This window comes from Hemitrygon akajei, chromosome 4 (genome assembly GCF_048418815.1).
Source record: "Hemitrygon akajei chromosome 4, sHemAka1.3, whole genome shotgun sequence".
Lineage (NCBI taxonomy): Eukaryota > Metazoa > Chordata > Chondrichthyes > Myliobatiformes > Dasyatidae > Hemitrygon > Hemitrygon akajei.
This window is the reverse complement of record NC_133127.1, coordinates 53,980,057-53,997,638: the sequence shown is the minus strand read 5'-3', so window position 1 is coordinate 53,997,638 and position 17,582 is coordinate 53,980,057. Positions and strand designations below refer to the sequence as shown.

The 17,582-nt window shown below is 40.7% G+C and overlaps 1 protein-coding gene across 3 annotated transcripts in view; it reads right to left on the bottom strand.

The window, feature by feature from the left end:
* LOC140726352 (protein Hook homolog 3) overlaps positions 1-17,582 on the bottom strand; it is a 98,110-nt gene that overhangs the window by 58,762 nt on the left and 21,766 nt on the right. For all 3 annotated transcript variants that reach the window (XM_073042616.1, XM_073042617.1, XM_073042615.1), the window contains exons 2-6: positions 17,394-17,479; positions 15,788-15,860; positions 12,775-12,825; positions 4,563-4,695; positions 1,570-1,637 (exon numbers count right to left, since the gene is read on the bottom strand). In XM_073042616.1, coding sequence (XP_072898717.1) covers positions 1,570-1,637; positions 4,563-4,695; positions 12,775-12,825; positions 15,788-15,860; positions 17,394-17,479 — 411 coding nt within the window. The remainder of the gene's footprint in view (positions 1-1,569; positions 1,638-4,562; positions 4,696-12,774; positions 12,826-15,787; positions 15,861-17,393; positions 17,480-17,582) is intronic.

The following is a 17,582-nucleotide window of genomic DNA, read 5'->3' as shown; positions in this document are numbered from 1 at the left end:
TGTGGGCACAGGGGTACAAAAGTGAGGCCCTTACTGGGAACAGAATGTTCTGCCTCAGAGAGGGGAAGTTCAGAGGAAATGGTGAAAATCCGGCGTGGATGAGAGCTGGGATCTCCATAAAATGAGGTCTTTTCAGAATGTATCTTTCCTTTTATAAATATGTCAATTTTTTTGTGTAAAATGTAATTAATATTTAGTGCCTTTAGAGTACAAAACCTCATTAGGTGTTTTACTGACTTAGAAAAGTTGTGAGATCTCAAAAAGGAGAAAAAGGCAGGAAGTTTGATGGAGAAGAGCAGCATGGGCTTATGCAACTAAAAGCGCAGCTGCCAAATGGCAGAGCAAAGTGAAAGAAGTGCACAAACATACAATAAGTCAGAATCAAGAGGTCCAAAATGTTCTAGATGGGGCTAGAGGTGCTGCATCACAGAAGATTAAGTTAATGGGGTCTGAATTCAAGCAAATGTAAACTCATGAAATCTGAAACTGAGGAGCCAGTATGAGATAGTTTTAACTGAGATGATACATACAGGGTGAAAGGTAGAAAAATGGTCAGTAGTGCAATGAAATAACTAAAATGGAAACAAAAATGCTTACCCAAGTTCTGATGAAAAGTTATTGACATGTCAGTTTTTGTTTCTCTTTCCCAAACCATTGCCTGGTTTTGTTTCAAATTTCCAAGCCTACAGTATTTTGTATTTGCATTAAAGTAATTGACCAATGTGATAACGGCACCTAAGATAGATGCAGTGGAAGATAAAGGAGGCAAGAAATACAACAAAAAGTAAAGTAGTGCAATCTCTGTAACAGAAATATATAAACAGAAGCTAAACTCTGCTGAAGATGATTTAGAGACAGCAAAATCTGGGTCATCCTTTTGGCTTTTGTATTTGAATGGAAAGTGGTTCTGTGCAAATGGGTGTGTTGCCAATTACAAAGAAGAAAATGGCATGGAGAAGGAAAGAAAACAAACACAAAGCTAGAAATTATATTGCCATGATGGAACAGTTAACAGGAGAAACAAGCTACAGTCCATTGATTAATATAAGAGAAACTTCAAGGAGGAAATACTGTGGTTTGACTGGGTTAAATGTAGAGAAGAAAGTGAGAAATTTTGTACTAGACTATATTTTTCCTTGGGATTTTGGATGAAGTATTTTGATCACACAAGCAGAGATTTAAATAGGAAGTTACAATACAGCTAAGTATGGATCTATGAGATACTAATATGTTCAAGGACAGAAAGAGGAGACTAGAAATAAAACTGAAGTTTGCAAGGCCAGAAGAGCCTGGGGAATTTTCTTTTGATAATATTGACAGTTTTAAGTCAGGAATTGGTTCCCAAGAGGAGATCACAATATACAATTAGTGCAGCAATCAAGGAAGTTTTTTCAGATCTTCAGTTGAAAGTACATTTTCAGCTTTGTAAGGACAACATTGAGCCTATAGCCAAAAATTGCCTCTGAAAGCATTTAAATTCAATTGTCTTCAACACAATAAAAGGAGTGTAGCATAGCAGTAGAAGGTATTTGATAATTTGGAAGTAAGTGACATGCAAGTACAACATACCTCCTGAATGGCTGCCATGACAACATGCTGAACAGATTCTTCCATCATCATGATTGTTTGTATTTGTTCTGAAAAAACATTGAATTTGTGCTGTTTAACTGAATGTAATCATGATTAACAATTATATGTTATAAGTAACCAAATTTTTCCTCATGTATTGAGTCTAATGAATCAGTGAATATCTACAATCATGCTCTTGAACAATCAATTTTTTGGTGTAAAAAAGAATATGAAGAAAAATGCCCCATTTGAAGACAGTTCATTACATTTTTAAAAAATTAATTTCCTGTATTTTTGAAATGGTAACTTTTAATCTTAAACAACTTTTCATGAGATGACTTAGCAAAGACAAAATCCAAGATGATATTTTCAACTTTTTCTGTGCTAGGCATGATATGCATCTTGAAAATGGTGACAGATGCGACACATAATGGTGCAATAAAAGGAAAACAATGTTCTTCATGCAGCATGAAAATCTAAACAAAAATGCTGAAAATTTAAAATAAAAGCTGAAAATGCTGGAAATACTGAGCAGGTTTGGCAGCATCTGTTGGGAAAAGAAACAGTAACATTTCAGGTCAAATGTACTTCATCAGAACAGAGGATCGTCAACTGCTGTAGCATGTTCCTTTGGTGTATACACATTATCAGGATATCAAGGACCCCAAGAATCTGCTAGTTTCAGACTCCAAGTTAAAACCTACAAAGTAGGCTGATGCACTTAAGCTGTACTAAGGATGTCCCAGTGGTCCGTTAGAACAAGTATTAGAGCAGAACTCCAGTAACCCTGAAATCTGTTATTATTCGGTGGATTTTGCACATTTTCCCTGTGATTACAAGTTTCCTTCAAGTGCTCTGGTTTCCTCACACATCCTATAGATGTGCTGATGGATTAACTGGCTTTTGGAAATTGCCTCTAGTGTAAGCAGATGGGGAGAGATGATGAGCATCAAAACAGAATAGTTAACATTGAAATGAGTGGGATAATGAGAGTGCGCTTCCAGCCAACATCCACTTGGTCACTGAATGGCTTCCTTCTATGTCATAACAAAAATGAGAGCATGAGAACTATTTCACTTGCCTTTAATTAGCTGCACATTTCACTCAACATCCTAATATTCTGGTCAAAAGCCCTCCATCAGCAGTAATTTTCATAATAATGCAGATAAATGGCTAATAACCTAATTGGTAATTAGCCATTTACCTGCATTACTATGGAAATTACTGCAGCATAAAATTTCATATTTGACCAACTCCAGCAGCACTGAGGATGCAAGTCAAAGAAAAGGAACTGTTGCTTAAAATTAGCTGATGGAGAAACTATGTATGAATTATGTAATTTCACATGAAGAGGTTTTCAGCCCATTGTACCTGCTTTCTTCAAGCAATTCATGCATCTCATTCCCCTGCCTTCTTCCTCTATGCTTTAACTGTTTTCGCTGATAGCTATACTCGCTCATTTCAAACTCTTGTTTCCGCAAACTCTTTCCTTTAATCCTCTTCAGTTTATGAGCTGCTGATAAACTATATTTTTAAGACTTAATTTGTTTTGCTTTAATGGACAACAGCAAATAAGCAATGATAATCCTCATAATCAATGATCAATCAACAGAAAATCTTAATGAGATAAGGCTTGCCGTTTGAAATACAGATTTAGCTGCACCATATGCTGCAACCAAAAGTAGGCATGTTATGCCAGATGCATTATGGTAGTACATTCTTAACTGCTGGGAGCAGCATGGACCTAGAGCTAACCAATTGCCAGTTAATCAAAGTTCCAAATGTAGTAAAGGCCTAATGGTAGTAACGCAGCCATGTGTGACTTGCAAGTTGTTATGATTGATACATAAATATAAATATAAGACATAAGACATATTTAGTTGTTTGTTTTTTTCTGTCTCTCTGCCCATCACTCTGCCTGTTCTCCATCTCCCTCTGGTGCTCCCCCCTCCCCCTTTCTTTCTCCCGAGGCCTCCCATCCCATGATCCTTTCCCTCCTCCAGCTCTGTATCACTTTCGCCAATCACCTTTCCAGCTCTTAGCTTCATCCCACCCCCTCCGATCTTCTCCTATCATCTCGCATTTCCCCCTCCCCCCACTACTTTCAAATCTCTTACTATCTTTGTTTCAGTTAGTCCTGACGAAGGGTCTCGGCCCGAAATGTCGACAGTGCTTCTCCTTATAGATGCTGCCTGGCCTGCTGTGTTCCACCAGCATTTTGTGTGTGTTGTAAAAAATGTTATCTAGATTTTTAATCAGCTCTCTCATTCCCATATTCAGACTTTTTCTCATTACAAGTTCTTATTCCCTATTCATTCTTATCCTGTTTGCTGTCCCCCTCTTCCTTATGCAGCCTTCAATTATCAATTCCATGTTCTTCTTTGAAAACTGAGCCAAAATACTTACCTGGCAAGACTGCCATTTCTCAACTTACAAAAGAAATTCCTTTTCATGTCTTAAGTGGCCCAACTCATCCTTAATTTTATTCATATGTTTACAAAGGCCTTCACTATGTCCCAAAAACTTGTTGTCTTAGTACCTTCTTTATACATTTCCTACATACAGCTTATTCTTTCACATTGTTCATTTAAAATATTTTCATCTAAATAAAAAAATATCATATATAGTCTACCGCAATCTAAAGAAAGCACTTACACTAATAGGACATCATCATATCCTCAGGACATCCCAAAATATTTCACAATCAAAGTTTATTGCTGTGCAATCACTGTAGCTAAACACAATGACCAAACTGTATTTAGAAAGGTCACTCAAGCATGATATTAAATTGTAAACACGAGGAAATCTGCAGATGCTGGAAATTCAAACAACAACACACACAAGATGCTGGTAGAACACAACAGGCCAGGCAGCATCTACAGGGAGAAGCGCTGTCGACATTTCGGGCTGAGACCCTGACGAAGGGTCTCGGCCCAAAACGTCGACAGCGCTTCTCCCTATAGATATTAAATTGTAATCTTGTCCATTGTTACCTTGTTTCTGCTCACAGTTTACAGCACAGCCAAGAATGAGTTGTAACATTCGTCCAAGTTCTGCTGCATCTGAGTGTTCGCCAATCAAATTAACATCTGGCAGAGGGAAATCAGTAATCTGTTGCCCCAGCACCTATATAAAAAATTAAGATAAAATTCAACATCATTTATGTCTACTAGCATAAATTCCTACTGGCACTTGGGATAACATTAAAATTAAAACACACTACAGAATGCAATCAATGTGAAACTATTCTATAGTGTTTGCCTTAAACATGTTTCCAGGAGAGAAATATACTGTAAAACAAATATTTTTACTTATTTTACCCTTTAAATCATTCTGGACATTTGTAACTCTGTTGAAATGTTTACAGTACATTCATTAAGATGTTCAGGATCAATTTCAGACTGAAGGTATTTCCTCAATTTATCCAGTGAAAATCCAAATATAACACCCAAATATGCAACATCTGTATTTTATTTGTAAGTATTTCAATTCTAACTCACAATCTTTAAAGAAAATAATTCTTTAAAATTCCCAAGAATTGGGCTATCTTCAGGTTTGGGTTTGTGAGCAGGACACATGTACAAGTATCACATAAGATCATATGAAGGCTATCTGGTCCATAAAGCCTGATCCACCATTCAATAAAATCATGGTTTATCTCACCGTGAACTCAGTTCCACCTACCTGCCTTTTCCTCATAATCCTTAAATCCACTGCTATGCAAAAACTAATCTAACTGTATCTTAAATGTATTTAATCAGGTTGCCTCTAATGGTTCCTTGGACAGAGAATTCCAGACTCACTACTCTCTGGGAAAAGCAGTTTCATCTCATCTCTTCCTTCAATCTATTCCCGCCCCTATCATTTCTACCCCTTTCATAATTTGATGTTTCTACAAGTTCCCCTCCCATTCTTCTGAATTCCATCGAATATAGTCCCAGGTAACTGGAATCAACCTAGTGAACCACCTCCAAAGCCAGTATATCCTGCTTCAAATAAGGAGACCAGTACTGCACACAGGTGCGGCTTCACCAGTACCCTGGACAGTTACAGCATTACCACCCAGTTCTTAAATTCAATCCATTTAACAATGAAGGCCAACATTCCATTCGTCTTCTTGATAACATGTTGTGCCTGCAAACCAACCTTTTGCCATGCATCCCTCTATCAACAGCATGCTGCAATCCTTCACATTTTAAATAATCTGATCTTCTACTTGTCCGTCCAAAGTATATTAGCTCACATTGACCAGCACTGTACTCCATCTGCCATACTTTTTCCTACTCATTTAGCCTATACACTGTAGATAAATCTGCAGACTCTCCGCATTTCCACTCAATCTAGTGTCACAAGAAAACTTAGATATGCTGCACTCGGCCCAGTTCAGACCTCTTGGCTCACCAAAGACTGTCAATCAGAGAAACACCCACTTATCCCAAATCTTTACCTTCTATTGCCTAACCAATCCTTTACCCCCAACTCCATGCATCATTTTCTTATGGATGTCTTTTATGCAGCACCTTATTGAATACCTTCTGGAAATTCAAGTATACTATATCCACCTGTTCTTCTCTATCTACAGTACCCATTATATGGACCTCTTCTATCCATATGTCTCATTATTTCTTCCTTAATGATAACTTCAAGCATTTTCCTGACTACAGTGGTTAAGCTTTCTGGCTTATCATTACCCATCTTTTGCCTACATCCATATTTTAAAGATTGGTGTGATATTTGCTGTCTTTCAATTTGCTGGGACCTGCCAAGTATCCAGAGAATTTTGATAAATTATCACAAACGCATCTACTATAATTTCTGCCATTTCCTTCACATCATTCCTGGGATGCATCCCATCAGGACTGGGGACTTATCTACTTTTAGGTTCACTAGTTTGCTCCTCAGTATTTCTTTCGTGACAGAAACTGTATTTGGTACTTGCCTCCCACCACATCCATAACATTTCTCTTTGGCATGCTAGATATGTACTACACCAACATAAAATAGTCGTCTGAGCTTCAGCCATTTCTGCATTACCTAATCTTAATTCTCCATTCACACCTTCCAAGGCACCTACATTCACTTTAGCCACCCTTTTCCACTTTATATAATCATAGAAGCTTATTATCTGTTTTAATATTTTATGCTGGTTTACTTTAATAATCCATTTTCCTTTTCCTTATTGCTTTTCTCGTGGTTCTTTGTTACTTAATAAAGTTTAATACCTCACCCACTTCTTATTGCCCCAGGTGTACATTTCCTTCTTTGCAAACCTACCTATTGCCTTGCTAACACGCCTATACAATATCATAGGATTATCCTATTTGGAAAAGATGTTTCATGGCCCATTTACCCCTTCTTAATTTACTTTAATTCTTTCCAGCATCCTTTATGTACCTTAAGGACTTCATCCAACAAATTATTTCTTTTCCTTTTCCACTAAACTTGCAAAGTCTCTCGCTACAATCTGCTAGAAGAAGTCAGCAAGCTGGGCAACATCTGTAGGGTGGGGAGGAAAGAACGGTCAACATTTTGGGTTGTGATCCCTGCAGATAATACAGGATTGCTACCCGAGGCATTAACAATTCTCCTCTTCCCACTAATGTCGCTATCAGGTGTAGATTCACCCAGAAGCACCTGCTGCTAATCTACTCTCCCCAGTTCCAGCCTACTATTATTATAATCAAGTTTCCCCCCAAATTGGAACCCCTGCCCCCTCCCTATAGGTACAGTCTTATCTTTATCCATAATTATCTTAAGAGTAAAGTGCTATGATCACTTTCCTTACGTGCTCACCCAAAACTTTGATCATTGATCAGGCCCACTTCCCAGTACAAGTTCAAGGATGGTCCCTTTCTAACAGGCCACTACTGATCCCTCCAACTACAGTACTGACGTAAATGGAAAGGAATGACCTTGCCTTGTCAGGAGTCTCCTTTGTCAAAGCCTCTGAACTTTGAACTTAATTAAGAGAACTTTAGCCTCAGAAACAGCCTCTCTCAAAGTGGCTACTCCAATACAGCTGCTACTACCTCAGAGAAACAATCATATACCTCATGTTTCCATCATTCTTCCTCACTGATCAAACAGAAACTGTTTATCCTCGTTCTCTCTATTATGGTAGAAAACTTCACTACATGGTAAAAGACAACTTAAACATATGCAAGAGGTTTAGAAGGGATCGTAGAAGTAATTTTGTTCAATCAGATCAAATTTATCATACTTACCAAAGGGTTTTTGTTATTTAAAATTTAAAGTAAACACTAAACTTTGTTATCTTATCTTAAAATCAAAGTTGGTTCTTGAGGGAAAACATGAATTTAATTGGCAAAGTAATATGTAAAAAGTTTAACTAAAAGTTAATTCTGTAAAATTAATCTTGGTCTCTATTTCTGAGTTATGGGCCCCCATCAACAAAACAGCAGAAGGATTTTGGCCCAAAACGTGGGGTGGGGTGGCGGGCGGATGGGGTGAGGGCAGATGTGCGGGAAATGGGAGAGATGCGTTTGAGAGCAGAGTTGATGGTGGAAGAAGGGAAGCCCCTTTGTTTAAAAAAGGAAGACATCTCCTTCGTCCTGGAATGAAAAGCCTCATCCTGAGAGCAGATGCGGCGGAGACGGAGGAATTGTGAGAAGGGGATAGCATTTTTGCAAGAGACAAAGGTGGGAAGAGGAATAGTCCAGGTAGCTGTGAGAGTCTGTAGGCTTATAGTAGATATCAATAGATAAGCCGTCTCCAGAGATGGAGACAGAAAGATCAAGAAAGAGGAGGGAGGTGTCGGAAATGGACCAGGTAAATTTGAGGGCAGGGTGAAAGTTGGAGGCAAAGTTAATGAAGTCAATGAGCTCAGCGTGCATGCAGGAGGCAGCGCCAATGAAGTCGTCGATGTTGCGAAGGAAAAGAGGGGGATGGATACCCGTATAGACTTGGAACATGAACAAGCTTCTGCCTGCTCTGCATCGCTTTATTGCTAATTGCCGACGGGACATCAACCGTCTCGACTTCACTGCACCCTGTTCCAATTCCAACCTCACTCCTTCCGAACGCTCTGTTCTCTGCTCCCTTCACACCAATCCCAACCTCACTATAAAACCTGCTAAGGGGGGAGCTGTTGTTGTCTGGCGTACTGACCTCTACCTGGCCGAGGCACAGCAACAACTCTCTGATACCTCCTCTTATTTACCCCTTGATTATGACCCCACTAAGGAGCACCAGGCCATTGTCTCCTGTACCATCACCAACCTTATCAGCTCTGGGTATCTCCCATCCACTACCACCAACCTCATAGTTCCCACACCCCACACTTCCCGTTTCTACCTCCTACCCAAGATGCACAAACCTGCCTGTCCAGGTAAACCTATTGTCTCAGCTTGCTGCTGCCCCACTGAACACATTTCTGCATACCTTGACACTGTCTTATCCCCCCCCTTGTTCAACCTCTTCTCACCTATGTTCATGACACTACTCATGCTTTGAATTTTTTCAATGATTTTAAGTTCCCTGGCCGACACCACCTTATTTTCACCATGGACGTCCAGTCCCTATATACCTCCATCCCCCACCTGGACGGTCTCGAAGTTCTTCGCTTCTTTTTGGATTCCAGACCTAACCAATTCCCCTCTATCACCTCTCTCCTCCGTCTAGCGGAATTAGTTCAAACTCTCAATAATTTCTCCTTTGGCCCCTCCCACTTCCTCCAAACCAAGGGTGTAGCCATGGCACCCGTATGGGTCCCAGTTATGCCTGCCTTTTTGTTGGCTTTGTGGAACAGTCCATGTTCCAAGTCTATACGGGTATCCATCCCCCTCTTTTCCTTCGCTACATCGACGACTGCATTGGCGCTGCCTCCTGCATGCATGCAACTTTCACCCTGCCCTCAAATTTACCTGGTCCTCCCTTCCGACACCTCCCTCCCCTTTCTTGATCTTTCTGTCTCCATCTCTGGAGATGGCTTATCTACTGATATCTACTATAAACCTACAGACTCTCACAGCTACCTGGACTATTCCTCTTCCCACCCTGTCTCTTGCAAAAATGCTATCCCCTTCTCACAATTCCTCCGTCTCCGCCGCATCTGCTCTCAGGATGAGGCTTTTCATTCCAGGATGAAGGAGATGTCTTCCTTTTTTAAACAAAGGGGCTTCCCTTCTTCCACCATCAACTCTGCTCTCAAACGCATCTCTCCCATTTCCCGCACATCTGCCCTCACCCCAACCGCCCGCCACCCTACTCGGGATAGGGTTCCCCTTGTCCTCACCTACCAGCCTCCAGATCCAACGTATAATTCTCCGTAACTTCCGCCACCTCCAAAGGGATCCCACTACCAAGCACATCTTTCCCTCCCCCACTCTTTCTGCAGGGATCGCTCCCTATGCGACTCCCTTGTCCACTCGTCCCCCCCCTTCCCTTCCCACCGATCTCCCTCCTGGCACTTACCTTTGTAAGCGGAAAAAGTGCTACACCCGCCCTTACACTTCCTCCCTCACCACCATTCAGGGCCCCAGACAGTCCTTCCAGGTGAGGCAACACTTCACCTGTGAGTTGGCTGGTGTGGTATACTGTGCCCGGTGCTCCCAGTGAGGCCTTTTATATATTCGCGAGACCTGACACAGACTGGGAGACCATTTCGCTGAACACCTACGCTCTGTCCGCCAGAGAAAGCAGGATCTCCCAGTGGCCACACATTTTAATTCCACGTCCCATTCCCATTCTGATATGTCTATCCATGGCCTCCTCTACTGTCAAAATGAATCCAAACTCAGGTTGGATGAACAACACCTTATATAACGGCTGGGTAGCCTCCAACCTGATGGCATGAACACTGACTTCTCTAACTTCTGTTAATGCCCCTCCTCCCCTTCTTACCCTATCCCTGACATATTTAGTTGTTTGCCTGTTCTCCATCTCCCTCTGGTGCTTCCCCCCCCCCCCCCGCTTTCTTTCTCCCGAGGTCTCCCATCCCATGATCCTTTCCCTTCTCCAGCTCGGTATCACTTTCGCCAATCACCTTTCCAGCACTTAGCTTCAAATCTTTACTTTCAAATCTCTTACTATCTTTACTTTCAGTTAGTCCTAATGAAGGGTCTTGGCCCGAAATGTCGACAGTGCTTCTCCTTATAGATGCTGTCTGGCCTGCTGTGTTCCACCAGCATTTTGTATAAATACACAGTAGATTGTCGACATGGGCATCTAAATAGAGTGCACAGAACTGGAATCTGTTTACCGTAAATTCCGGTGTATAAGCCGAGAATTTGACCCTAAATTTTGGTCCTAAAATTAGGGGGGGGTCGGCTTATACAGAGGGTGCCAGCTTTGGAAAAACAAATACACGGAAGACAGCTTGTATTTATTGGCTGTTTTTGAGTCAAATTCAATCCACCGTCGATGCACGAATTCTTTGAATGGTTTGTTTAAACTCACATCTAGTGGCTGGAGCACAGACATCAAACCACCTGGGATGACTTCAATGTCCGACTGCAATTTTCAGCTTTCAATGCTGCTTCTGTCTCACCTGACAGGTGCGCTTTGAACATGTCCCAGACAAGTAACGACTTTTCCTTTCTGAAACCTTCGAGACATCGACCCCACTCCTCTTTAACCCACTTCAAGCAACCCACTTCATCCATCCAGCAGTGTTCTTGAACGTAAACAACACCCCGTGGGAATTTTCTGAGCAATCTTTGTCTCAACACAAGATCACATCTATTCATAAATCGGGTGTACCAACTTCACGTAGCTTTGAAATTTTCGCAGACCTCACAGTGTTTCTCGTCCCATTTCAACGCTTGAGCTCGAATCGTTTCTCTGGTAACAATGTATCCAGACAATCGCTGGTGATTCACTTTTTCTTCCAGTTCTAGCCACTGGCATGTTTTCCAGCAGTTTGCACATTTCATCTTTGGCATTTCCCTCAGCATGTCCTCTGCCTTTCTCCACTTTCTCACTTGTTTCTCGTTTACACTAAACTTCTTAGCAGCTGCAGAATTATTCGTTCCTTTAGCAAAATCAACAACCTTCAGCTTGAAGCCAGCATCGTATCGCATTTGTTTTAGTCTTTTGTACATGGTGGTCACAAACTCAATACTGAGTACACGTACTGATCCCGCTACCCCATGTTATGTTTTAATGAGATTACGATGGGCACTAAATGGTTTCACGGGGGTTACATTTCAGAGGATTCTTTTCCATTGGAAACCTAATCCAAAATTTCCCTCCCTGATTTACTTATTAAGAACTCGCTTATAACACTCTACAATGTGTCGGCCTGTTTTCTTAGCAGGTACTGGTTCACAAAATTTCCAGGTTCTGGATCCGGCAAAGCTGAGTACCAGCATGTGAGATCTTGTGATTGTTTCTGGTTAAATCAAAAACCTCTACAAAAGGGGTTGGCTTATACAAAGGTAACATAAAAAAGTCACTTTTTTAACCTTGAAAATGGGGGTCAGCTTATACCCTGGGTTGGCTTGTACACTGGAATTTACCGTAAAATGATGGCAAATTATTTAGGCTTTCTTTGGTACTTGATTATATAATGAGGGGATCATCCAGCATTTATTTACTTCCATACTGTCTGATACATATTGACTGCAAACTTAAAAATAGCAACTGTTGCTATGGTAGGGTGAAGATTCAGTTCAGGTTAGCGTCAACAACCTCACTGATGACTGGAAAAAATAGGGTGGAAGAGGTCATAAGGTATTCTGATCTCAGAAAACAGCATAACCAGATAGCTACAAGCTTAGTGACATTCATTCGTTATAAATGGTTTCACTCTGCAAATAATAACAATGGAATTAAAATTCACTAATACACATACCAAAGGACATTTGAAATTTTAGATCCCTTTTACATTATAGTTAAAGTTAAAGTCTGTCTCAAGCCTTATATGCTCATCAGGCTGGTGCTTATGCCAGTTTCCGTGGCGTGAAGTGACTGAGAGTACGAAACTCACTGCCCCCACCACCCCCCCCCCCCCGGATAGGACGCTAGTCCAGTCGCAAGGTTAACCCCCAGCATTTTGCCAGTACCCATTTTCAGCTGGGTGGACTGGAGCAATGTGTGGTTAAGTGCCTTGCTCAAGGACACAACACGCTGCCTCGGCTCTTTTACATTATAGCTAGCCATTTTCAACAGATTATAGAATCTCACAAACTTTCTATTTGTATTGATCATTCTTAAACTTTATTAATGAGAAGCAAATCACCTCACCTCATGATAATAATCCAGAATCCCTTTCAAAATTTTCTTCAAATTGCTAACCTGTAAAGAAAAGTTTAAATATGCTATAACAAAGAAGAATTAACACTTCAAGCCTCATAAGCAGTTCTCTTTTTGTACAGGTGGGGGCCAGCAAAGTGGGGAAACAAACCTGAACTGACCACAATATCAAATACATATGGATAGGGCAAAAGGAGGGAACAAGATTGAAAATCTGGCTAAATGGTGCTTTAACAACAACCTCTTGCCCAACGTCAGCAAGACCAAGGAGCTAATAATTGACCTCAGGAGGAAGAAAGAAGTCCATGAGCCAGTCCTCATCAGAGGATCAGAGTTGGAGAGGGTCAACAACTTTAAATTCCTTAGTGTTATTATTTCAGAGGATCTGTCCTGGGCCCAGAATGTAAGTGAAACTACAAAGAAAGCATAGATCAGTGTTCTACTTCCTCAGGAGTTTGTGAAAATTCAGCATGCCAACTAAAACTTTGACAAACTTCTACAGATGTGTGGTGGAGAGTATATTCACTGCCTGCATCACAGTCTGGTATGGAAATACCAATGCTTTTGAATGGAAAATCTTACAAATAGTAGTGGATATGGCCCAGTACATCACAGGTAAAGCCCTTTCCCACCATCTAGATGAAAAACAGAAAAGCAGCATCCATCATCAGAGACCCCCACCACCAAAGACAGGCTCTCTTTTCACTGCCATGAGGAAGAAGGTACAGAATCATCAAGACTCACACCACAAAGTTCAGGAATGGTTCATACTCCTCAACTATCAAGCTCTTGAACCAAAGGGGATAACCACTCAACTTTACCTCACCATTGAAATGTTCCCACAGCATATGGATTCACTTTCAAGGACTCTTCATCTCCTGTTCTTGATATTTATTGTTTATTTATCAATTATTATTTCTTTGTTAATTTGCATAGTTTGTGTCTTTTGCACACGTAACGAACGCCCAAGTTGGTGTGGCCTTTATCATTGATTCTATAATGTTTATTATTCTGTGATCTCCATCTCAGAGGCCGATGTTAGGTTTCTTTAAAGACAGTGAACTCTCATAAGGCAGAAGGTCCCAATGAGATACCTGGTAAGGCTCTGAAAACGTGTGCCAACCAACTGGCGGGAGTATTCAAGGACATTTTCAACCTCTCACTGCTCTGGGCAGAAGTTCCCACCCGCTTTAAAAAGACAACAATTATACCAGAGCCTAACAAGAATAATGTGAGCTGGCTTAATGACTATCGCCTGGTGGCACTCACATCTACAGTAATGAAATGTTTTGAGAGGTTGGTCATGACTAGACTGAACTCCTGTCTCAGCAAGGACCTGGATACAATGCAATTTGCCTATCGCCACAATAGGTCAACAGCAGATGTAATCTCAATGGCTCTTCACATGGCTTTAGACCACCTGGACAACACAAACACCTATGTCAGAATGTTGTTCATCGACTATAGCTCAGCATTTAATACTATCATTCCTACAATCCTGATTGAGAAGTTGCAGGACCTGGGCCTCTGTACCTCCCTCTGCAACTGGATCCTCAAATTCCTAACTGGAAGACCACAATCTGTGCAGATATGGTGATAGCATCTCCTTCTCACTGACGATCAACACTGGTGCACCTTAGGGGTGTGTGTTTAGCCCACTGCTCTACTCTCTATATACACGACCATGTGGCTAGGCATGGCTCAAATACCATGTATAAATTAGCTGACGATACAACCATTGCTGGTAGAACCTCAGATGGTGACGAGAGGGCATACAGGAGCGAGATATGCCAACTAGTGGGGTGGTGCAGCAGCAATAACCTGGCACTCAACATCAGTAAGATGAAAAAGCTGATTGTGGTCTTCAGGAAGGGTAAGACAAAGGAACACATACCAATCCTCATAGATGGATCAGAAGTGGAGAGAGTGAGCAGTTTTAAGTTCCCGGGTGTCAAGATCTCTGAGGACCTAACCTGGTCCCAACATATCGATGTAGTTATAAAGAAGGCAGGACAGCGACTATACTTCATTAGGAGTTTGAAGAGATTTGGAATGTCAACAAATATGCTCAAAAACTTCTATAGATGTACCATGGAGAGCATTCTGACAGGCTTCATCACTGTCTGGTATGGGGGTGGGAGGGGGGGAAACTACTGCACAGGACCAAAAGAAGCTGCAGAATATTGTAAATTTAGTTGGTTACATCTTGGGTAGTAGCCTACAAAGTACCCAGAACATCTTCAAGGAGTGGCATCTCAGAAAGGCAGCGTCCATTATTAAGAACCTCCAGCACACAGGGGGCATGCCCTTTTCTCACTGTTACCATCAGGTAGAAGGTACAGAAGCCTGATGGCACACACTCAGCAATTCAGGAAACCCTTCTTCCCCTCTGCCATCTGATTCCTAAATGGACATTGAACCCTTGAACATTACCTCACTTTTTTAAAGTATATATTATTTGTTTTTTTTGCATGATTTTTAATCTATTCAATGTATGTATACTGCAATTGATTTACTTATTATTATTTTTTTCTTCTATATTATGTATTGCATTGAACTGCTGCTGCTAAGTTAACAAATTTCACAACAACTGCCGGTGATAATAAACCTGTTTCTGATTCAGATTTATTGAGTATGTCCGCAAAAAACTAAATCTCAGGATTGCATATGGTGATATATGTACTTTGATAATAAATTTACTTTGAACTTTTAAGTAGCACCATGATTATTCCTTGCACTGAAGCTTCACAAGGAATGTAAATGAAATTACTAGGGTATCAAGTAATGATCCAGTGCCTTTCACTGGACTCAGATAACATTAGTTATTGCTTAACAAGTCATGAATTGTATAGCAAGGTTTCAGACTTCACTATTCTGAAACTGCAAGCAAGCTAAAAGGCAATAGCTTTCAAGGGATTTAAAACACTTTTTCCTGTGAGCCTTATGCTCCAGTGTTTCTTAAAGTTGTCTCAGTTAGCTTCAAAGGAAACAAATGGTAACAAACCTTTAGTCGCCAATTCTCCCCCACTTCTGTCTTGATTCGATTTATCCAGGTATCATCAAACCATGATTGATCTCTGTCAATTTAAAAGACATTTTCAACGTGCTAAATATCTTGAAAAATGTAAAATAGTACTTCTTCATTCCAATTGTAATACAAACATTACCTGCATTCACATTCATTTACTGTCATATTCAAACAGCCAAACTTAAGAACTTAAAAATATTGTTATGATATAAAAGTCTCACAGTACAAGATAAGCAAATCGAAATAACCTTATGGTCTCCACTACTGTAAGAAAATGAAGACACGCCATGTTTATTAACAATATTAAGTATTTTATTGATCCTGAGTGGAAAATTATTTTGTTACAGCAGCAACATTTAAAAACACACTTAGCAATAACAATATGTTAACTAATAATTAAGTACAGAATACACACAATAATAATTTACTAATGTGCAATACTGTGCAACAAAAATGTAGTTCGCAGCTGTTGATCCTAGGGGAACATGGGTTTGCGCCTCTGGTGGTCTGTGGCCTCTCCAGGATGCAAATCTGGGCAGGAAGATTTGAAGAACTGGCTGTTGCCCACACAGCAGGTTCCCCCTCTCCATGTCACTGATGTAGTTCAAGGGATAGGCAACTGCCAATACATCTTGGCACCAGTGCTGTCGTAGAGGTTGCCAGAGTGAAGTTGTAAACGACATTAAACTGTCTTAGGGACACCGGCTCCGGATTTCTTCCTCAGGGTTTACTTCTGAAGCCTTACCCGTGGGTGGGTATGGCCACAAGGCAGCGGAGGTTTAAAATCAGAGTTTTCCTTCTCCTAGGTGGGCTACCATCCAAGGCTGATGAGCCCCACCTGCCCGAAGCAACTGGTTTTGAGGCGCCAATGGTCTGCCTTTGCCCCTTCTCTTGTCAGTAGAAACAGTTCCGTTGGGCCTAGTAACTAAACCACACGTGAAGGCCAAGAGTTGGACTTGGCTGTCAGAGGCTGTACAAAAATAATGTACAACATAATATAACAGAGACTATTGTTCTATGATGTGTGTTCTCCTGTTGCTCAGATATGAACTGTTGTATATGCTTACTACATTTACCATCATTTTAGATTTGAAATTCAGTTACAGAAGGGATTACATAATATGAGAACAAACAAAATACTTACCTTTAAGTGAGGATTTCTCATTATGCAATTCAATATATAGAATCATAGAATACTACAGCACAGTACAGGCCCTTCAGCCCTCCATGTTGTGCCGACCCATATAATCCTTTAAAAAAAAGTACTAAACCCACACTACCCCATAACCCTCTATTTTTCTTTCATCCATGTGCCTGCCCAAGAGGCTCTTAAATACCCCTAATGTTGTAGCTTCCACCACCATCCCTGGCAAGTCATTCCAGGCACTCACAATACGCTGTGTAAAAAATGTACCCTTGATGTCTCCCCTAAACTTCCCTCCCTTAATTTTGTACATATGCCCTCTGGTGTTCTTAAAGAGTTGCAATTGTTTTATGCAACATTACCCATTTAACTTGTACTTGCTGATAGCTTGAGAGGTTTGGTACAAATTGAAAAGATGAAATGTGCTTTCAAACTTACATTTTCTGTAGAACCTGTGCCATCACAACTCCACTTGTTAAATCATCTACTTTCTTGCATGGCACCTGCAGACCAAATGTCTGAATCTAAAAGGCAAAGAATAGAAACTCTTAACAATTATCCATTTTTCTTGCTTACTTTAAATTTTCAAAATAATACAATTTCTTTATTTCCTAACTTACTGGCACA